This window comes from Ips typographus, linkage group LG13 (genome assembly GCF_016097725.1).
Source record: "Ips typographus isolate SLU linkage group LG13, UJ_Ityp_2.0, whole genome shotgun sequence".
Classification (NCBI taxonomy): domain Eukaryota; kingdom Metazoa; phylum Arthropoda; class Insecta; order Coleoptera; family Curculionidae; genus Ips; species Ips typographus.
In genome coordinates this window covers 6,616,856-6,639,622 of record NC_138434.1, presented here as the reverse complement: position 1 = coordinate 6,639,622, position 22,767 = coordinate 6,616,856, and the positions used below count along the sequence as shown (strand labels likewise).

The window sequence follows — 22,767 nt, the reverse complement described above, 5'->3', positions numbered from 1 at the left end:
TCTACAAACAGTGTTTATAAACGCTTTTATAAAACTAAAAATATACGAAGCGCCACCTACATGCCTTTCAGGTGTTTACTGTGTCTTTCCTTTTCGTTTAATAAATGCAATTTGCATTTTCTCTTTCGCTTCAAAAATAATCGTCAAGCCGAATTTGACTGCACGATGGTTGTTGTTCTCGAGGTGATCTGATGTGTGTTTTATAAGGTTACTAAATAATTTAATAATGGCGCTCTTGATTTTATTTTTATCAGCAATTGGAGTTCGGTCTTGGATGTACATTTACTTGCCAATCGAAATTTGCTGTGAAAAATTAGATGATACCTATCCTAAAACTCACGGGCCCATGAAATATTCCCGTTTGAATGTTTGTAAATAAAATTGTGAGACTTCACTTCATATTTTGGGAAATTGAAGGAAAAACATATTTGCAATTACTTGCATACTTTGTACATCACATTTGAAAGTATTCGTGTCTACAAGATGCCGAAACATAAAAAAAATTATCCGAAAGTTTCGAGTCAAGTTAAGTAAAAAAAAAACAAATATGGCCGACGTTTATTTTCACATATAACAGCCATGTTTTATGTCTATAAATATTAAAGTAATTTTATTGCCGCGAAGTTCCTTATAAATGTTTGTAAACTTTTATAAATATTGGTTGGTCGAGTACAAAACTGAGCATCTGCTAATAAATCCACAACGCTCAAGTAAGTAAATTTCGTTACAAAAAGCCAATTAATAGTTTCACTAATTACTCTTAGTTTTATATTGGCCCAATAACCATCCCTAGTTTTATACGAGTCTGGGCAGTGACAAATGGCATATGTCATGAATCATCAATTATAGTTTTGAGGTTAGTTTAATTTGTAACCGTGCGTATTTTTTACAGTAATTTAAAGTCAGTGCTAGGTGGTTTTTTAGAACTATATACAAAAAAAAAATTCGTTTAAAATCGTCCAAACCACGGAACCAAACAGAGGAAACTGCCTTACGGTTGTTCCCGGTAGATGGGAGAAAAATGGAACTTTGTTTTGGCCTTCAAAAAAGTTAAGGAGTTTATTGGGATTGAAACTAATTAAAAATCCAAACTCTCTACCCGGTGAAGGATGGGAGAAATTGTCCTGCATTAAAAAAAGAGACAACTTTTTGTTGTACCAATCAGCAGAAGCTGAAATGAAGGCTATGACGGAAGTTAGTGATAGTGAAACCAATGAATGCAGTGGCAGCGAGTTGAAATTATCTGCTAAAATAAAAAATCCCAGGAGAGAAATTGCTCGATCGCCTCAACGTTCTTTTAACTCAGTGGCTGATGAGGCATGTGTTAGTTAATTCGGTATGTAATAAAATACTTATCATGTGTATATGTGGTTTATAATGTTTTTATTTTTATTTTAGAAGGAGTATTATGAATGTCATACCTTATCATCAACCATGAACAAAGGTGAACCATATCCAATAATAAAAGAGATCATTACTGAATCAAACAATGATTTAACAGTAAGATCAGTTTTTTTTAAACTGCCCTGCAAGGCTTTTAGTAATAACCTTGATTAATTTTTAGGATTTAAATACCCTCAACAACATAATGAAGACAAATGTGTTTCCATCTGTAAGCACCAATAACGAACCTAGTAGCGAGTGCATCAAAAATGTCAAGCCTACAATTAAGATTCTCCAATCCATTCCATTAACACAAAATGGAAAGCTGTCAGAAAAATATAAAGTAACAGAACTAGAACCTTTTGATGTGCAGGAACTAGATGTTGATGTGCTGGTATAAAAATCTACATCTTACATATTTGCACTTAAGTTTTAATGCATTAATGTTTGTTTAGGTTCCTTCAGATGAAGATGTAGAGAACATAGTATATGAAGTTCAAGATGTGGGTGGTGATATTCAGCAACAATACCTACATAATAAAATTTATAATGAGTCTCACACCTGTGAAGCTACGCAAGAAAATCAAAATATAATAATAAGGAATCAAACAAAAATAATAGGCGAACTAGCAAAACTGAAAACTATGCTAAATATCCTGCTGGATACCAGAAATCCCATATCTAATAATGAAGATAGCACAGAAAATAGTAAGGATGTTGGTCAAAGGAGGCCATATGATCTACCTGTTGATTCATATGAAAAACTAGAAACATTTGAACTTGAGCTCTCAAAACCAGATGTGCTTCAGAAATTGGTAAGCCTTGATCAGTTCGATTCATAGCATGACTTCTTGGAAATATGTTACAGCGGGTCACATAGGAATATTCTCCCTCAGTAGTGCATTTAAGGCATCCATTGTGACTGTTGAAGTTTGCGACACCTAAAACATAATACAAAAATGTACTTGCAGTAATATATGATGCCCATCCTGAGTTATATCACCTACCTTTAATAAACGCCCTGGCTGGAGAATCAGCAATAAAACAACGAATTTTTACTTTCGCCAAGGACCCATTTCCTAACTCCAAACCAGACTCACTAAGTTTAATAAATTCCGCTACAAATGGATTTAGAAAATTATCGATATTGGAAGGTTTTCTTTTTCCAAGGTAAATGCCAATAGCCATAGGTTTGATTTCAGGACATTCATGTATATTAAACAAAATTGGCCAAAATTCATCCTTGCTACTTTTGTAAATTGGTAATCCATCAATGTTTACATTAATCCATACTGTTGACATAGTTTTTATTCGAGAAGCACAGTAAGTTCTCAAACAAAATTCTAACCCCTGATGCCAGTAAAATTCTCCTTCCTCGATCTGAGTTATGGCAACATTTTTAGGTGTTTGTAACAAAGTCCTGGGATCTTAAGAAGCGTATGTGGCCAATATTTATTGACAATTGAAAAAAGATCCTTTAGACAGCTATGAGGTGTATTTGTCTTTATAGCCCACTGTCTAAAGTCATCTAATAAACGAGTTTTCCTGTCGACGTTGGCAGGATCACAGTCGGAAGTTTCAGAACTAAGTTCTTCATTTCCATTAAGTTCCTGTAGCTGGTATTCCTTGGGATTAGGGTCTTCGAAGTTACAACTCCCAAATTCGCTCAAACTCAGATCAACCACAGATTTATCAGTATCACTTTCTTTTTCTTCAAATTTATTATGTTGTATTAAATTAGTTATTTTCTTGTTTCCAGCAAAATTCAAAATGTTGTCACGTGCTCTATTACATTTTCTGTAGAAACTGCTACTGTACTTCACAACTTTCCACTTTTTTTCCATTATTAATAATATAAACAAAACCTAACTTATTACTTTTGCATGTAATGTAGATCACAAAAGTTTTATATGGATGCAAACAGTTTAATAGATGATTAAAAGTTTTTTTATGGTTTTTATTAAATATTTAAATTCTACAAGTTTTAAAGCAACACAAGTAGGAACTTTAAGTCCCGTTTTTTTATAACAGTATATATATAAATACTTTTATATAACTTCAGGTATCGGCTATTTATAAATCAAGTCCGGAAAACATTTATAAATACTCTAAATAAAACCCGTAGTCACTACACTTATCAGTTTTATAAGCAGAGCACCAGAAACCTTTTTATTACTACAGTATAAAACTTCAAGTGTGTTGGTATTTTTTGTGGCCTTTATAAAACATTTAAAACTTAAATTTCTTTTAAAAAACCATCATAGATATCTATAAAACTTAAAGGTTATTATAAAACTTTTATAAATATCGGTTACCATTTAATAAAGCTGAAGACATCCGCAAATGTTAGTTGGGGGGGCTCCACGGACGGTTCGGTACTGTCGGTTTCCGGCCTAGCAAAACGATACAGAGCCTTTGGGGGCTCCCACTTACAGCCAAAATTCAGGTACGCGGGCGTGAACCCGGTAGAGTCATGTTGTGATGTGTTTATGGCAAACACTAATTCTGTCAGAAAGACATCCCACTTGCGATGATCATTCTCGCAGAATTGCGCAATCATGGTCTTGAGCGTCTTTTTAGTACGCTCGACAGGATTAGCTTGAGGCGTATACGGCGGAGTGAAACGGTGAGCTATTCGACCGTGCTGTCCGAAATTGGGTGCCATTGTCGGACAGCACGGTCTTTGGACAACCAAAAACGAGTTACAATCTCCTCGTAGAAAGCCTGGCTTACGGCACGGGTTGTTGCCCTCCTTATCGCTCTACACTGTACCCATTTAGTGAAACGGTCCTGGAAAACTACTAGGTAGTTGTTTCCTTTGGCCGAACGAGGTAAAGGGCCAACTAAATCGGTACTGACGGTTTCCCAGGGAATGTTGTTACGAGACGGTCGCATCTGGCCTGGAGGTGCCTGCTGTGAGAGCTTATATCTTTGACAGGAGGAACAATTACGGACATATTTAGCGATATCACGCATCATTCCCGGCCAGTAATATCGTTGGGCGGTAGTTTTTGCTATTCCCAAATGTCCGGCGGTCGGTTCTGCCATTTTGTTGTGGAGTATAGGGTGCTGACCATTCATGTGATATGCCCTCTTTCTTCAAATAGTCTTGGAATTCTTCGTTGAGGTATTCACCTTTACCTTGATCACTTCTTAAAATTTTTATTTTGTTGCCAGTCTGTCTTTCAACATAAGCTTGGTATTGCACAAACTTTGTATAAACTTCTGATTTAGGTTTTAGAAAATAGAGAGTTCGATATCCACTGCAGTCATCCTTGAATAATACAAAGTATCTTGATCCATTGGGCGATGAGATGTTCATTGGTCCACAAACATCGGAGTGAATCATTTCTCCTGGTTTTTCACTTCTTCTGGATTCGAGTTTCTTATGTGACTTCCTTGACTGCTTACCAAGTTGACAAACTTCACAGAAAAAGTCCTCCTTGTCATTAATGTTCAAATCTTTGACTAGTTTAGTAGTATTCAAAATGGCCTTGAAGTTAACATGACCTAAACGATCATGCCATAATCTTAGTGAATTTTTACTGGCAAGACTTAAGTTGCATTCAAGTGGAGGTACCACTTTAAATTTCATAATCCACAAATTATTTTTCCTTACTCCAGTGCAAGAAATGTTTCCATCACTGTCACGAAATTCACATCTGTCTTTATAGGAATGGTGAGTAAACCCTTTATCAGTCATTACTCCCACTGAAAACAAGCTTCTACTAATATTTGGTAAGTACAGTACATTATTTATGATTCTATCATGCCATTGACCTTCAATAAAAACTTTAATTTCAATGGAACCTGTTCCAGTCGCTTCTATCAATTTGTCATTTGCAATTCTGACAAACATGGGATTCTCAATAGGTTTCAGGTTTTTAAACCATTCTTTATGACCAGACATATGCATGCTAGCCCCTGAGTCACAAATCCACTCATCCTTTTCCAAATCATGACTTGCACTGTACAAAGATGAAATGTCGCAGATATATGCTGAACTTGGAGATGGAGAATCATTCATATTTTTCAATTGGCTTTGCAGTGCCCTCACCTCTAATGCAAGCCTGGACATTTCAGAGTCATCATTTGTCATTCTGGTTTCTTCTTTCAGGAGTCTGGCTGTCAGATTTTCAAAAGTTTGTTGATCACTAGACACCGAGTCCCATGCAGTGCGAAAAGCATTGAACTTGGATGGTAAACTGTTAATGACCTTGGAGCAAATGGCACTAACACTTATATGTTCTTTCACATCTTTTAACTGTCTCACTAAAAGTTCTATTGAAGAAATATGTTCAGCAACTGACGCATTTTCTGGCATCCTATTGTCACGATTAACATAAGTTGCACCATGTTCCGTTACCTAGGCTGGCCCCGGTCTCCCCCAGTACACTGCCGAATCAGCGAGACCGGCAAATTGGGGTCATGAGATGAGTATTTAATCGGCGTCTCAAGCCATCGAAGATCACTGGTCTCTGGGTCGGTCTATCGAGCATCAGTCCGAACTTCCTAGTGCCCGGACGGCTCGATACCTTCTTGGAATCCAGGCTGAAAAGACGAGAGTTCTTACGCAACCCTGAGGTGACCGTCCGAACTCTTGAACCTATCAGTACTTGAAGCAAGTCCTTTGGGCGTGTCGGTCAAAGGGGTTCCCAGCTCGTATCGAGAGGGTTTCGCTTGGCGACACTTCAAGAGGGCTTGCAGGGCCTTAAGTAAGTCCTTTGGGCGTGCCGGACATAGGGGACCCAGCTCGTATCGAGAGGGTACCGCTTGGCGGCACTTCAGAAGGCCTTACGCCCATTCCCCCACACCCGCGCATCATCACACCCCCCTCTCAGAGAGTGTTCCATGCACGTCCCGCCAGCGGCGGTGTTAGCGGCCCTCCTAGTCTGGGGGTAAGATCCATTTAGTGTAATCAAAGTATTAAATAAAGACCACATACTTGAGCTACGATTGTTGTTTCTCTTCCTACGCCACCCCCATAACGTGACAGTGGGTTGCTGCTGTCTTCCAGGATTCCCAGACTGGGGAGTGCCATAGACTCTCCTGGGTGGTGGAGGGGTTCTAACCTGGCGGGAATTGTAAAAGGGTGGCTGTCTTTGCTCTGTTGGCCCATAGTCTCTCCTAGGCGGCGGCGGGGTTCTGTACGAGCGGTTATTGTCAAATGGAGGTTGTCTTTGCGCTATTGGCCCATGGACCTCTTCTTCTGTCTGGCGCTGTGGTCTGAAGGTAAGTGGCGCTGAGCATTCTTCAGGGGCGTTATCAATAGTAGCGCAAAGCTTTTTGACCTCGTCCAAATTTCTGGGTGGGTTATTGGGAAAATTCGTTAGCCAGTAGTATTTGGCTTTTGGTATGTCTCTTAACCCATTCTGAAAAATATCTAGGAATTCGTCGAGGTCCAGGTCTTCCCTGTATTCCTCGTATAGTACCCGTAGATCGTAAAAGAAATTTTTTGTTTGTTCTAGGTCCCTCTGTTTCCTTTGCTTCACCTTTGCCAGCAGATGGCGACTGTGGTTACCGTCGCTAAATTCTGTTTTAAATGCCTGACAGATGTGTAGCCAATTGCTTTCGGGGTTTGCTGCCTTATACTCTCTATACCAAATGTTTGCAGCACCCTGCAGGTACGAATGGAAGTATAGGATTTTTAGGGCATCGTTCCAACTATTTGCCACCGCTGTTCGTTCATACGTTCCGATAAATTGGGGTGCTGAATCGCTACCAGGGTTGAACGTCGGTGGGCTGATAAACTGAGGTAATGCGGGTGTTTTCTCCCCTGCCTCTACAGCCGAAATGGTAATGTCCGCCATTTCCCTTGATCTCCTAATGCCTTCAAATGGTTTATCTCTTTTTTCAGGTTGTACCTGTGTTCCTGCTTCTATTACTGTATTTTCCAGATCGTTTTCTGGTTCTTGTGGCTGCTCAGTGTCTTCCCTTCTTGTATTCACAAGCGTAAGGGTTAGGTAATCTGTTTCTTGCATCCAAGGGTCTCCTACGCTTGAGCTCCTGTGCCTTGGTTGAAAGGGGCTGCTAGGATTTGCTGATCTCAAGTTGTACGCTTTTCTCATTCCTATTAGGGCGTACGGCTTGGTTTGGCCACAGATATGGAGATCAGTAGCCCCGGGATTCAACAAGGCGCCTCCACCATGTCACGTTATGGGGGTGGCGTAGGAAGAGAAACAACAATCGTAGCTCAAGTATGTGGTCTTTATTTAATACTTTGATTACACTAAATGGATCTTACCCCCAGACTAGGAGGGCCGCTAACACCGCCGCTGGCGGGACGTGCATGGAACACTCTCTGAGAGGGGGGTGTGATGATGCGCGGGTGTGGGGGAATGGGCGTAAGGCCTTCTGAAGTGCCGCCAAGCGGTACCCTCTCGATACGAGCTGGGTCCCCTATGTCCGGCACGCCCAAAGGACTTACTTAAGGCCCTGCAAGCCCTCTTGAAGTGTCGCCAAGCGAAACCCTCTCGATACGAGCTGGGAACCCCTTTGACCGACACGCCCAAAGGACTTGCTTCAAGTACTGATAGGTTCAAGAGTTCGGACGGTCACCTCAGGGTTGCGTAAGAACTCTCGTCTTTTCAGCCTGGATTCCAAGAAGGTATCGAGCCGTCCGGGCACTAGGAAGTTCGGACTGATGCTCGATAGACCGACCCAGAGACCAGTGATCTTCGATGGCTTGAGACGCCGATTAAATACTCATCTCATGACCCCAATTTGCCGGTCTCGCTGATTCGGCAGTGTACTGGGGGAGACCGGGGCCAGCCTAGGTAACGGAACATGGTGCAACTTATGTTAATCGTGACACTATATTCGTAGAACCGTTGCCAAAGTAGTTCCTTTGAGATTTCAGTCTTTTGTTCATGAATTGAAATTAATCGTCCCCACATTTGAGCGGCATCCTCACAATTTATTAAAAATTGCATCTGCTGCTGTGTTATTGTCGATAACAACAGCACTTGTGCTTTGGAATTCTTCAAATCCCAAACTTTCCACTCTTCAGAGCTTTGATCGGCGGGCATCTTTTCTGTGCCATTGACTATGGACAGAAGATTTTCTGCTTTCAACAAAATGGTGATACTGAACTTCCATAGCTGAAAGTTTGAGCCATCAAACTTCGGGATACTGGAGTCAAACTTGACTGCTGCTGAAGCCATCACTTTAGTCTTTAGTTTAATGATACGACTTGAACGTAATTACAATTACACCACGCGTAAAAAACACGACTTGAACGTGAACACCAATGTGACGACTTTGTACTTTGGTTTTTACCCGAACTTTCCGATCAACAGGCTGCCCTAAAACCGACACGACGTACCTGGGCCCATAACCTGTTAAATAAAACGCCGATGACCGGAAAATTAATAGAAGTTTATTGAAAAATAATGCAACCGGGAAAAACAGCTAATCAGTTCAACATCGACATACATAACCTACATTACCGGTACTAATCTAGTAACCAACCAAAAAAAAAACAAAAGTTACTATATATCAAGACTACCAACCCACTAAACATAAATGCACAGCTGACTGCGTGTTTTGTGGGTTGTCTACTGGAACATAAATATTCAAATATTATCTCAACACTTAACACATCCTATACTGCTGCAATCGGCGTGTTTTATACCCGATTGATCGGCTGACGTAGTTTGTTACTGTTCGTCGCCTGTTTTTCATATTCCTGCAAAGCAGGTGGTGGTGACTCATCACCGATATGATGCACTCGGTGCGACCTTGCCTCGTGCGCTTAATATTTTGCAATCCTCGAATATTCATATGTTTTTAAGTCAATAAGTCCATCTTTTGAATTAATGGATTTTCCATTCGTGACAATATTTTGAGTTATGTAATCCTAACAAACCGTCGGACGCATGATGAACTTTAAAAAGGTAGAAATCTTGGTTATTTGGTAAATTAAATATTTTTGAAGTTGGCAAGAATGCACTAAACTCGTGGTTTGATTTTTGGAAAACTGTACTTACTACAAACGGGTCGTAAGATATTCGATCAGGATAAATTGCCTTTACTACGTCAGGATTCATGAAAGATCTAGTTGATCCTGAGTCAATGAGTATCTTTAAGTTATGTTCAGGGAATATTATATATGATAACTCGCTGTTAGAATCTAGATTAAAGGATATAATTTGGGGTTTAGTTGGTGGTGTTATTAAGTGTTGTTGTCGCTTTCGAAAAGTTGGTGAAAATTTCCTTCTTGCTGAAGGGACTGTTGAACAGATCCCTCAGGCATAGTTTCTTGAAAAAAATCATTTTCAGTTTGTTCATTGACGGTTCCGTCAAGATAATATGTGCTTGGATTTTCATATTGGTAATTAGATTTGTTGATAGATTAGATTGATCGTATGTAGGGTCTAATTCGGTATTGTATACATCTCCAATGACTGGCATATTCCGGGGACGGAAGTTTGAATAGGAAGGACCTAGTCTTGAACCGTAATTAGGTCTGTTTGCATTGGAACTAAATGAGTCAAAAAACAATGAGTTTATAAAAATTTCATCTACGTCACTGGAATCTATGCGAAAAAGTGTCCAAATAATGTAATAATTATATTTAGCTACAATCCAAAATAACGAAATTAAAATGTTATTTTTAAATCAACAAAAATCGGTGTTTTGCACTTAACACAAAAACTAATTTTTAATAAAAAATTTTGAATACAGCATAAACATATCTCAAAAAAAGACATCGAGACTTGGATATCAGTTTTCTTCTATCGCTTGTAGTTTTCCAGATCTCCTATAGAAACATCGAAATTTGCCCACCTTGTACTGGCAACAGTATTCGATCAAGGTCCAATGAATCGCTCCGCAATATTTTAATTGAGTCAAGAATCTGATAGGCCAGGACCATATTTTAATATAAATCAGGACAAAGTATTTACAATTTTCGATCCACCACATCTATTAAAATCAACCCGAAACGCTTTTATGAAATACGATTTAAAATCTAACGATCAAGTAGCAAAGTTTTCATATATTCGCAAGTTACAAATTTTACCAACAAAGAAAATTTCAAGCAATGAGAAAAATTCTTGAAGTCTATTTATATTTAAATGATCACAATCGACTCAAAATGAAATTTTGTGTGGTTGCCCGAACATTAAGTCAAACTGTTGCCAGTACCATTGAGTCCATGATAGCTTGTTACAATCTTTTTACTTATTGCTAATAAAATTAAAACTTATCTCGGGCGTGGATAATTGAGCATGAGATAGCCCTGCTAAGCAACACTTTTGGGTTTTAAGGTAGTCGAAAACATACACTGAACTAGGTGAAATGTACAATCTATATTTACAAATTTACAGTTTACAAAGAATAAAAACAGTTAAGGCTGAAGGCTTAAAATTTACTCAGGAAATTACTCGAACACAGTTCTAGGGCTGTTGCTAACTCTTAACTTAAGACATACCGCCCTTACTGCCAGATTTACTGGAGCCGGGGACGAATCGGGATGCAGCGCTACAGCACGATCCTCCAGGCCAATGTCGTTGTTGTAGAATACCTAGGCAGAAATCAAGAGCACCCAAAAACAATAAGCTAACTGACCTTGACTCGGTTAATCTGTTAAGTGGCAATAAGCCAGAATACAAGTCCCCTTCCAGTGGTTACTACAAGGGTTAACCGAGCCAAGGTCAATACTTAAAAAGTCAAAACAGTAACTATTACTCTAAATGCTATCAAGTTCAGTTCCAGTTGCTTTGTGAATCACAATAAAACTATAACCCACTAACCAGGCAAAATGCTCCCTCCAAAACAGTCACCAATCTCTTGGTGGTTTAGCACGTGGCTATCCGCTGGCCAGTCATCCAGCAGGAAAATAAAATGGTGCCTGAATCTTTGTTTCCTTTCAATCCACCAATCCACGAACTCTTAGCTCCCTGTAGCTACCGCGTGGGTCTGTCCACGGCAAATCAACCAACTACCACTCCCTGCTTGCTTCCAACAAATTACCCTGCTCTGACTCCAGGAGACAAGCTTTGACCACAACCAGGAGGGGTCCTTCAGATAAATCTAACCTTAACACGTTGACCGCTTTGCTGGTCCCATGGGACCAACACCAAATGTTACTGACAGGCTCTGCTGGTCCCATGGGACCAACAATCAAATGTTGCTTTGGGGGCCGCAGGCCGGTATATTAGACGGTAGAAACCGTATGTTGGGACCTGCGGGGCCTGTGTTGATAGCAAGGCGTCATTGGTATGCAGAATTTTTAGTAGCGTCATTGTAAGGTCCCTCTATGTTGTTGGATTCAATAAAAAACACTAGTTTCGAAATAATTGTTATATTCAAATATTGCCAACGAAGCAATACAAAGTTACAGTTATTTATGACACTTATTTATTATCATGGATTTCATTGAAACAGTCCAAACACAAATGCGGCTTTCCTTCGCAGTCATCACAAAAAGTAGTACATTTTTTTGTTCGGTTTGTTGCATATACTCTCCCATGGGTAGCGCTGTTTTTCTTGTAACAATTCTTACAAAACCTACGTACTAAATGCTTCTTTTCCCCCTGTTTTTCTTGTAAAGTGTGAACTGTCCTTCTCCTTTTACTTTCAGGTACGACGTCATCTTGAATTCGGACCAGATCTTTTATTACCATTTCTTTGAACTCCGTTATGCTGATTTGATTTCCCGTAGTAAGTTTGAATAAAATGTAAGCATTTACCATTGATGTCGTAAGCAACAATTCAAAAGCTACTTTCCGGTACCATTTTAGAGATCTCCGTAAGGGATTGGAGTAAGCTCCCATCTGATCCGAAATGTCAACCGGGGCCTTACCCTTATTGTAGTCTTCTACAACTTTTGGTTTTAGTTTTGAACGATTTCTAGATGTTACTTCAACCATCTCAGACCCGTGTTTAGTTGTCAACATTAGCAGGTTTCTCGTGTCCTTCCAGTCTATTACAACCATCCCATCCTTCTCTTCCCCATATACTTCACCTTTCTTCAATTGCTTATTTACTACAGTTTTCGGAATATTCTTTCTATTCTTTCTCAAAGTTCCCACGATATGCGTATTTGCTTCTAACATTTTTTGAGCCAAAGTTGTGCTTGTGTACCAGTTGTCTACGCAAAGCATTCTACCTTCATTCAGAATGTGATTTTCTGTCAAAAACAAAACTATTTTTTCTGGAGTCAAAAAATCATTTTCCTTTCCTGTATATATCTTGACGTTGAATGTATATCCTAAACCGGAACAAAGCTTGAAAATTTTGATGCCATATTTGTGGCGCTTGTTCTTTATGTACTGTCTCAATGATAGACGCCTTCGAAAAGGTAAAAGTGTTTCGTCCACACATACATACTCATTAGGTACATATAAAGATTGGAATTTTTTTATAAGCAATTCGATCAGGGGTTGTATATTGTGACTTTTACTAACCACCGGTGCTTCGTTATCACTAAAATGAATAAATCTGAGCAAAAGTTCAAATCGGTTTCGAGTCATAACACTGTGTGGAAATTTCATTGCATAAAGCTCATTGTAGCTCCAGTAGTGGCATAGTTTTGGCATGACGACCAGACCCATCCAAGATACAAGACCCAGAAAGTTTCTTATTTCTGCAGGAGAAGTCGGTGTCCAATTGTGTAAGCGAGAGAATTCGGTTACATTAGTTTTCATAAGAACTTGGGTTGCATAAAGGTTCGTTTGATCGACAATTAGCGAGATTACTTGATCATCGACAATGGCACTAAAGAAATCGATTGGCCTACCATTTGCTAATAAACCTGCCACTTCAGGAATCACTCCTACGTGAGAAATGTTGAAGGATTTTACTGCGCGAAAATTACCAACAATAGGACCCCATTCGCTGTTGTTATGCCGGTCATTATTGCCGTAATTGATGTTTTCCGTCTCACCTTCTTCTTGATTGGCTTCTTCGGTTTCTTGTTGTTCCAGTTGTTTTGGTCCTTCAAATTCTTCGTCTGAATCTGAAGATTCTGTTGAGGGACAGTACTCGCTTCCAGAGTCTTGAAACGGTTCCTCGTCATCCAAAACTCCTTCATAAAAATTCTCGGCTAAATTTTCCAGTTCTTCTGGTGACAATTTTCGAGCCATCTGAATAAGAGTTTAGAGAAATATAATACCTATATGTATTTGATGGTAAACATGCTACTTACTTTGATTTGGGCGTAATGCTAACTCGATACAGGTTATATATGTATTTTATACAAGCAAATCACTTCGCGGCGACTGAAATCGAAGTAAACAAACACAATTTTATAGGTTAGGTTTTTTGGCGGGACCAGCGGCTCATGACATTACATATCCATTTCATAGGCCGCATAGGTCCGATGGGACCTGCACACAAAATCTAATAATTTAGGAAAAGTAACAAGTATACATAATTTTTTTTTAAATATAGTGTTATTTGGTACTCAGAAGGGTGAAAGTACAATAGGCCCCTAGCAAAAAATATCTGAATTTCTTATAGCAGTCAACGTGTTTTAAATACCCAGGTTAACACATGTCAAGAAAATTACCTTTTTATTTCCAAAAAAGGACGAAAAAGCAAAACGGCCCGCTTCCAACCACTGGAATACGGCCACCATTAAATAAAACCAACATTAAAACCTGGGTTGCTTCTAGCAAATTAAGGCAACTTACCAAAATGGCGGAAATAACCTCACACACACGCGTGTCACAAAATCGAACACCAAATTCGTGGATCTCGCTCGATAGTCAGCGCAAAAAAGAACTGGCCAGATGACAAATTGGCCTTTTATAGACTTGCACAATTCTAGAATCTCAGCGAACAAACTTTTCAAGTTGGTGATGCACCATTTTCATTGAACTCTATTGACACTATTGACATGGACTGACCGGCACAACAAGAATGACAACCAACTGTCACGACCATGGAAGTATACAGATGTTAAAGACGATTCAGTCGATGTTAACTCTGAATCACGGACAAACAAGTTACGGGCAAGGTTAAAACTTACCGTAACAAGCTTCTGGTAGTTCTGGTTGCTCAGGCGGCTTTTTGCCTCCGGAGGCCATGCACACTGCTCAATTTGTACACGACATGTATAAATTGTTTGATTCCCTTAATGAAAACAGTCTTAGTGGTAAAATGGGAAAATCTTATCGAAGATGTCTGTCTAAAAATTTCCAGCATCTCAGGTTATAGACGACGAATTGGTACCAAAAATTAATAGTTATAGTTATTTTATTTTATATACTTGGTAACTGCACACAATCAAATTGCATGTGCAATCCAAATTCCGTGAAGGTCATACAGTTTTGAAAAGCTAAACAATTGATTGGTACGTTTAAAAGTCCCGCCTATTATCATGCGAAGAAAAGTGGGATCTTTTTTATCGACACTATCGATCAATTAGCCGCCAAGCTAGTCGCCACTGTCGAGTACTGCTAAACTCTGTAACAACCACATATCATGGAATTAACTTCTCTTCTTAGTTTTAGTTATTAGTTTCTCTATGGTTTATAGTAATAGTAAACGACCGGCGGATTACGCGCCCCCTGAGAGTGAAATCCCGGTACTAACCCGAGGTTGAATAACTATAGTAAACTAAAAACAATGGTGAAGAGTGTAACATGGTGCAATTTTTTTAACTACCAACATTATAACATAACACAACATTATAAAAGCATGTTTTAAGCTAAGTTAACTGTTTTTATTCAAACTAACATTAATACTATAATTCCAATATTAACATTCACTGAAAAATGAAAATCATTGCAGTTTACAGTGTTCTTTTATGTTTAACACAATATAACCATATCATCATTAGGTGATTCAGTAAACTGCATTGCTGAACCTCTAATGCTAATATGTCTTACGAGTATATGTAGCCTTATCTAAAAGCATGCTAAGAAATAGTAGTCATATTTTTTAATAAAGTAGTTTGTGGTGAGTTTAAATATTCGTTCTAGAAACCTCTTATATGAGACAACATCTGCCTATCAAGTACTATAATTGTAAAGAAAACATCCTTGTGCTGCTTCAATGTTCTTTTAAACCAATAAATCCAATACTTAATGAATATACATACATTCTTAGATATTTCGTTTAGTCGAACTTACCCCTTCCTATAAATACCATCTCAGAAGAATGTAATGTCTCCACTCTGTGAAGATGGACTAGCAAATAGTAATACCAAACCACGGACAACGCCTGTAATCCCTTGGGTATTAAGTGCATATTGTGCACCCGAGCATCCACTGTGACGTCACCCGGCGTATCTCGTTAAGAAAAGAAGTTCCGCTGATAGGCCATCTTGGATCTGTTGTGATGTCAAATGCCAACTTGTCACTTGGCTTTTGTTTTTGTTTTGTTGTGTCAAAAAAATTAACATGCAGCTAAAATAATTGTATTTTTATTACAATAGTTTAATAATTGGTGAAGACTATACATACACTAAATTCAAGTAATTGTATATTTTTCAATGGTCATAATGCACACAACGTCTGCTAGCCCAGGTAAGATTACAATGACAATTAGGCAATTACATACCTAACCTAAATAATCTCTGCTGATGTATACATTACTAAAAATTTGTCTAGTCTGACAATTTTTTAAGGGTGGTTTAACTAACAAATTGGGCCTATTTCACAGATCTGTATCCTGTATATGCTGAATACTTCACTACTTTTCCATGTGGATGAGAAAATATAACTTTTACGAAGAAATTGACCTAAGCGAAGAACAAATTACCCACTAAGAAGATTGCAACATAACAATTAGTTTGAAAAGAGTGAAATTGTGTGCAATGGGTTCAACTACCTACATTAGAACAGTGATGAAAAAAGCAAGTTTTAAGGTCAGTATATTGATTTTACTTAAATTAACATTTAAATGAAAACCAATGCAGTTTTCATAATTCTTTTATGGTTAACAATTATCATTATACCCTTTAGTAAACTGCATTGCTCAACTTTGAGTTAATATGTATTATACAGTGTCTTTGTAAAGTAGGTAGTGCATAAATTTGATGAAATGGAAGGGACTTAACTTAAGCCTAGTTTATAAAAGAAAATTTAATTTTAGTAATATTGTTAATATTAGTACTAAGAATAGAATCAATGTTTATGACCAAAGGAGTTTATAAAAAAAATATTTAAATTTACTATTAGTAATAACTGAATTCACTTAAAAGCCAAATTTTGTATGGCTAATACTAAAATTAAATTATTTTGCCTTTTTTGGACCTGCAGTATGGTTAACCTGGCATTGACAGATGAATATTATCACAAAAGTGATAGTTCTTAGGTACATGATTTTATTAACTTTTTCTGGAGATATGTTCTATATGTTTGTTGAGACGAGTTACTCATTTTTTCTTTGTTTATTGGGTCTTCTGTCTCACACAAAAAAGGTTTGTTGGGAAAATGGAATTTTGCACTATTTTCAACGAAGTTGAAAATAACATTAACCTGGTCGTCCCAACACAAGACCACTGACTTAGGCTCGGTCTTGTTACCTAAAAACGCTGACGTTTCGGTGGAAAATCTACCACCGTCTTCAGAGAATCTAAAAAAGAAAGAACACAGAAAACAACAACTTATTAAATATTAAACCTGATAATGTTCAATTTGGAACTCTGAGAAGGGTTTTGTCAATAAAAATTGACATAAATTTTGATTTTTGTCATTCCAATAGGAAAGGTTATCTATTGTTGTAGTGAAAGGTGGGTTTTATAATGAAAACAAAATTACAAGAAATTTCAGTTTCGTTTGATATGGCCAAGTTTTATCTCCTCCTCTAGAATATTTAACCAAGTTTGGTCAATATTAATAGAGGATGTAGCAACACAGGAGTCATGGTTTAATCTAATATATGCACTTTCTTTTATTTTACGTCTTTTTGAAAAAGTTTCTTTGTCTATGATACTACATTCATTCCATTTGACTCTATGATCATTATCAAACGCGTGTTGGCATATATTAGATTTGTGAAAGTCTCCAGTTCTTAAATAATTTTGGTGTTCTTTAATACGTTTTTTAAAGGTCTGGAGGTTTCACCAATATAAAATTGATTGCATTCGCAAGGAATTTTAAATATCACGTTTCTTGTAGATTCATTTTCATTGTGAGGTTTTTTTCTAGTTAAGTGTGATCTTAATGTGTTGTGAGTTCTAAATATTGTTCTGATGTTATATTTTTTAGCTATTCGTTTGATTTTGTCAAAAATACCTGGAATGTAAGGAATAAAAAGGTTAGTAAAAGGTAAAATTTGATTTTGATTTCCAGATTGTTTTGGATGTTCTAAATCCCTAAAACATTTATTAATAAATGTTTCAGGATAGTCATTTTCTTTTAGAACATTTTTCTTTATTAAATTGTTCATTATTGCAAATAATTTTGGCTCTATCAAATAAACTTTTTACAATACCTTTTTTTAACATTATTGGATGATTGGATTTGTAGTTTAAATATCTATTTGTGTGGGTTGGTTTTCTGTATACTTTTGTTTCAAATTTGTTTATGTCTTTTTTGATTAGAATGTCTAAGAATGGAAGTTCGTTATTTTGTTCAGTTTCCGTTGTAAATTTGATTGTGGGTTCTATTGAGTTTATGTGAGTTAGAAATTGTTGGAGATGATCATTACCGAATGGATATATTGTGAAAACATCATCAATATATCTCCACCAGATTGTTGGTTTATAATTAAAATTATTAATGTTATTTTCTTCGAAATGTTCCATAAAAATATTACTTAATATTGGAGACAATGGAGAACCCATTGCCATTCCAGAATTTTGTTGGTAATAATCATCTCCATATTGGAAGAATGTTGTTTTAACACAAATTGTTAAAAGTTCTAAAATAGTGTTTACGCTTAAGCTTGTACGTTCCCCAAGACTTGAATCATTTTGCAATTTAGATCTAACAATTGAAAGAGTTTTGTCAACTGGGACGTTTGTGAATAAACTTACAACATCAAAACTTACCAGAATATGATTTGGATTAATGTCGATATGTTTGAGTTTTTCAAGAAAGTAAAATGTTTAGCAAGAAGCGAGCTAATGATCTACCACTCACAATTGGCCTTAATGGCATGTTATTTTTATGAATTTTAGGAACACCATAAAAATGTGGTGTTTTGCTATTATGTGGCGTAAGATTACGCCTCTCAAGATCAGAAAATTGATCTCGATGTTTTTTTAAAGTAGTGTAAATTTGCCTTTCAATTTTTTCTGTTGGGTTTTTATTTAGTTTTGTGTAATTGTTTTCATTTAAAATAGTCATGACTTTGTTGTGGTATGTAATAGAGTCCATTATGACTGTAGCGTTACCTTTGTCTGCTGGAAGTATTTTTATGTTGTTGTCTTTTTTGAGAGAGTATATGCTTGTTGTTCAGGTTTGGATAGGTTTTGTTTGATTTTGTGTTGTTTTTCTAAGATAAGTTTTGATCTTATTTTAAATTCTTGTTGATGTTCTTCTGGTAAATTTTGAGTTGTCTCTTCAATTGCAGAAATAATATCAAGTTTGGAAATGTGTTGTGGTGTAATGGCAAAGTTTAAACCTTTTGAAAGAACAAGTTTTTCGCTATCAGATAAATTTTTGCTAGAAACATTTATTACAGTTCTTTGTTGAAGATTATTGACCTGATTGTGACTATTTACAATTTGTATATGTATTTTTTCTTCCATTAAATTATTAAATTTATTGATATGAATTTGTTTTTGCTTATTACAATTTATATGATAGCTATTCAGAATACATTGCCACATATGATTAAAATCATTAAATGAGACTTTTGACTGAAGGTCATTCTTAATAAAGTTAATATCATTTTTCAAAACAAATATATGATGTCTGTGGAATTGTATTCTGTCTCTTATTAAATATTTGCTCGTTCTTTCTAGAATACGTATTATTCTGTTATTGTAATAAGGTGCTCTGAGTCTTAGACCTTTTGGAATGATATCATTGTTTCTGCATTTACATAAAAATGTTAAACCGTTCTCAGAATGTGTAAGTTGTATTGTATAAATTTGTGTTCTAAATTTCGAAATATAGAACAAATATGAGGCCCATACCATTTATCTGATAGCGAAAAACTTGTTCTTTCAAAAGGTTTAAACTTTGCCATTACACCACAACACATTCCCAAACTTGATATTATTTCTGCAATTGAAGAGACAACTCAAAATTTACCAGAAGAACATTAACAAGAATTTAAAATAAGATCAAAACTTATCTTAGAAAAACAACACAAAATCAAACAAAACCTATCCAAACCTGAACAACAAGCATTATACTCTCTCAAAAAAGACAACAACATAAAAATACTTCCAGCAGACAAAGGTAACGCTACAGTCATAATGGACTCTATTACATACCACAACAAAGTCATGACTCTTTTAAATGAAAACAATTACACAAAACTAAATAAAAACCCAACAGAAAAAATTGAAAGGCAAATTTACACTACTTTAAAAAAACATCGAGATCAATTTTCTGATCTTGAGAGGCGTAATCTTACGCCACATAATAGCAAAACACCACATTTTTATGGTGTTCCTAAAATTCATAAAAATAACATGCCATTAAGGCCAATTGTGAGTAGTATAAATTCGCCTACTCACTCATTAGCTCGCTTCTTGCTAAACATTTTAAATCCTTTAGTAGGTAACACAGATTCTTACATAAAAAACTCTCCTCACTTTCTTGAAAAACTCAAACATATCGACATTAATCCAAATCATATTCTGGTAAGTTTTGATGTTGTAAGTTTATTCACAAACGTCCCAGTTGACAAAACTCTTTCAATTGTTAGATCTAAATTGCAAAATGATTCAAGTCTTGGGGAACGTACAAGCTTAAGCGTAAACACTATTTTAGAACTTTTAACAATTTGTGTTAAAACAACATTCTTCCAATATGGAGTTGATTATTACCAACAAAATTCTGGAATGGCAATGGGTTCTCCATTGTCTCCAATATTAAGTAATATTTTTATGGAACATTTCGAAGAAAATAACATTAATAATTTTAATTATAAACCAACAATCTGGTGGAGATATATTGATGATGTTTTCACAATATATCCATTCGGTAATGATCATCTCCAACAATTTCTAACTCACATAAACTCAATAGAACCCACAATCAAATTTACAACGGAAACTGAACAAAATAACGAACTTCCATTCTTAGACATTCTAATCAAAAAAGACATAAACAAATTTGAAACAAAAGTATACAGAAAACCAACCCACACAAATAGATATTTAAACTACAAATCCAATCATCCAATAATGGTAAAAAAAGGTATTGTAAAAAGTTTATTTGATAGAGCCAAAATTATTTGCAATAATGAACAATTTAATAAATAAAAATTATTCATTAAAAATGTTCTAAAAGAAAATGACTATCCTGAAACATTTATTAATAAATGTTTTAGGGATTTAGAACATCCAAAACAATCTGGAAATCAAAATCAAATTTTACCTTTTACTAACCTTTTTATTCCTTACATTCCAGGTATTTCTGACAAAATCAAACGAATAGCTAAAAAATATAACATCAGAACAATATTTAGAACTCAAAACACATTAAGATCACACTTAACTAAAACAAAACCTCACAATGAAAATGAAACTACAAGAAACGTGATATATAAAATTCCTTGCGAATGCAATCAATTTTATATTGGTGAAACCTCCAGACCTTTAAAAAAACGTATTGAAGAACACCAAAATTATTTAAGAACTGGAGACTTTCACAAATCTAATATATGCCAACACGCGTTTGATAATGATCATAGAGTCAAATGGAATGAATGTAGTATCATAGACAAAGAAACTTTTTCAAAAAGACGTAAAATAAAAGAAAGTGCATATATTAGATTAAACCATGACTCCTGTGTTGCTACATCCTCTATTAATATTGACCAAACTTGGTTAAATATTCTAGAGGAGGAGATAACACTTGGTCATATCAAACGAAACTGAAATTTCTTGTAATTTTGTTTTCATTATAAAACCCACCTTTCACGACAACAATAGATAACCTTTCCTATTGGAATGACAAAAGTCAAAATTTATGTCAATTTTTATTGACAAAACCCTTCTCAGAGTTCCAAATTGAACATTATCAGGTTTAATATTTATTAAGTTGTTGTTTTCTGTGTTCTGCCGTTGTGTTCTTTCTTTTTTAGATTCTCTGAAGACGGTGGTAGATTTTCCACCGAAACGTCAGCGTTTTTAGGTAACAAGACCGAGCCTAAGTCAGTGGTCTTGTGTTGGGACGACTAGGTTAATGTTATTTTCAACTTAGTTGAAAATAGTGCGAAATTCCATTTTCCCAACAAACCTTTTTTGTGTGAGACAGAAGACCCAATAAACAAAGAAAAAATAAAGAAAACAATGCGCAGCCTCACACGCTTAAGTTATAATGCGTCTTCGCAACAGAATGGTGAACGCACCGCCGCGATCGATAAAGGTTCAGCGCGCAGCCGCGGTAGCGTAAACGAAGCAACATCGCGCCGTCGCGACTCGCGAGCTGGTAAACAGGTAATGCGCCGCGCGCTACACAGTCAGTTCTTACCGAACCGAACCGACCGACGCTGCAGTCAGTTCTTCCAGGACCACAGAACCGAACCGACCGACGCTTCAACCAGCTGAACGGTAAATTTTATTGTTCCTGGGGGTAAGCTTTGAAGGGGAAGGTATTTCGGAATCGTTTCCTTCGGACCGCCAGTACAGGATGTTATAACACTGCTGGTTAACTTCGAGGGCTACAATCTCACTATCGCCTAGGTATTTCCGAACTGTTTCCTTCGGACCGCCGGTACTGGATGTTATAACACTGCCGGTTAACTTCGAAGGCCACGGCTCCGAAATCCTCTAACCAAGCCTGAATTCAAGCAGGTCTTTCCGAACTGATTTCTTCGGACTGTCAGCTCCGGCCGTTTTAACCCCCAACTGGTCAACTCCGATGGCCGACCTTTTGAAAGCTGATGCCGATTCTTTGACCCCGTCTGTACCCCCAGAGCACAGTTTTCGTACCGTCTGAATCTCTTTTATACCGTAACCGTCTGTTTACCCTGGCTGGGAAAAACCGTTTCGAAACCGTCTTAGTTCTCCGTACTGTTCCCCGTTCTGAACACTAGGTTGTGTTGTCCGTTTGTTTTCCGTTTCAGAGTTACCGTATTAATTTAGTTAGGATCTCCAGGTCCGACTGTACCGTTTATTAATTTGAACACGAGGCTGTGTTGTTCTCCGTTTGTTCATTTGTGCTAGAGTTTTTAAGTAAGGATATGAATGATTGTTATCTGTTATTTTTCCTGGTTAACACGACTTGTTTAGAAAGAAGTAGTAGTCCATATTGTTGTTTAGTTGACTTGTTTAGTTTTGCTAACAACCCTGTGTTTCCTTAT

At 36.8% G+C, this 22,767-nt stretch overlaps 1 protein-coding gene and 2 long non-coding RNA genes across 5 annotated transcripts; all 3 read left to right on the top strand.

Annotated features, from left to right (window-relative positions):
* Positions 1 to 956: 956 nt before the first annotated feature.
* On the top strand, positions 957 to 2,426 carry LOC145737203 (uncharacterized). Of its 2 annotated transcripts, XM_081991804.1 has the most exons (4): positions 957 to 1,500; positions 1,565 to 1,777; positions 1,839 to 2,198; positions 2,252 to 2,426. In XM_081991804.1, exons 1-4 carry the CDS (start codon positions 1,435 to 1,437, stop codon positions 2,261 to 2,263), a joined length of 651 nt encoding a protein of 216 aa, XP_081847930.1. In that variant the 5' UTR covers positions 957 to 1,434; the 3' UTR covers positions 2,264 to 2,426. The 2 variants fall into 2 exon arrangements, with proteins under 2 accessions (XP_081847930.1, XP_081847929.1); XM_081991803.1 differs by having other exon boundaries at positions 1,839 to 2,426.
* A 3,989-nt stretch (positions 2,427 to 6,415) lies between these two features.
* LOC145737016 (uncharacterized) lies at positions 6,416 to 8,208 on the top strand. Of its 2 annotated transcripts, none has more exons than XR_014180188.1 (5): positions 6,416 to 6,615; positions 6,852 to 7,138; positions 7,281 to 7,580; positions 7,634 to 7,919; positions 7,975 to 8,208. It is a non-coding gene; the product is annotated as an uncharacterized LOC145737016 (long non-coding RNA). The 2 variants fall into 2 exon arrangements; XR_014180187.1 differs by having other exon boundaries at positions 6,852 to 7,179; positions 7,241 to 7,580.
* A 6,393-nt stretch (positions 8,209 to 14,601) lies between these two features.
* LOC145737017 (uncharacterized) lies at positions 14,602 to 21,632 on the top strand. Its single transcript, XR_014180189.1, has 2 exons — positions 14,602 to 15,860; positions 15,997 to 21,632. It is a non-coding gene; the product is annotated as an uncharacterized LOC145737017 (long non-coding RNA).
* The last annotated feature ends 1,135 nt before the right edge of the window (positions 21,633 to 22,767 follow it).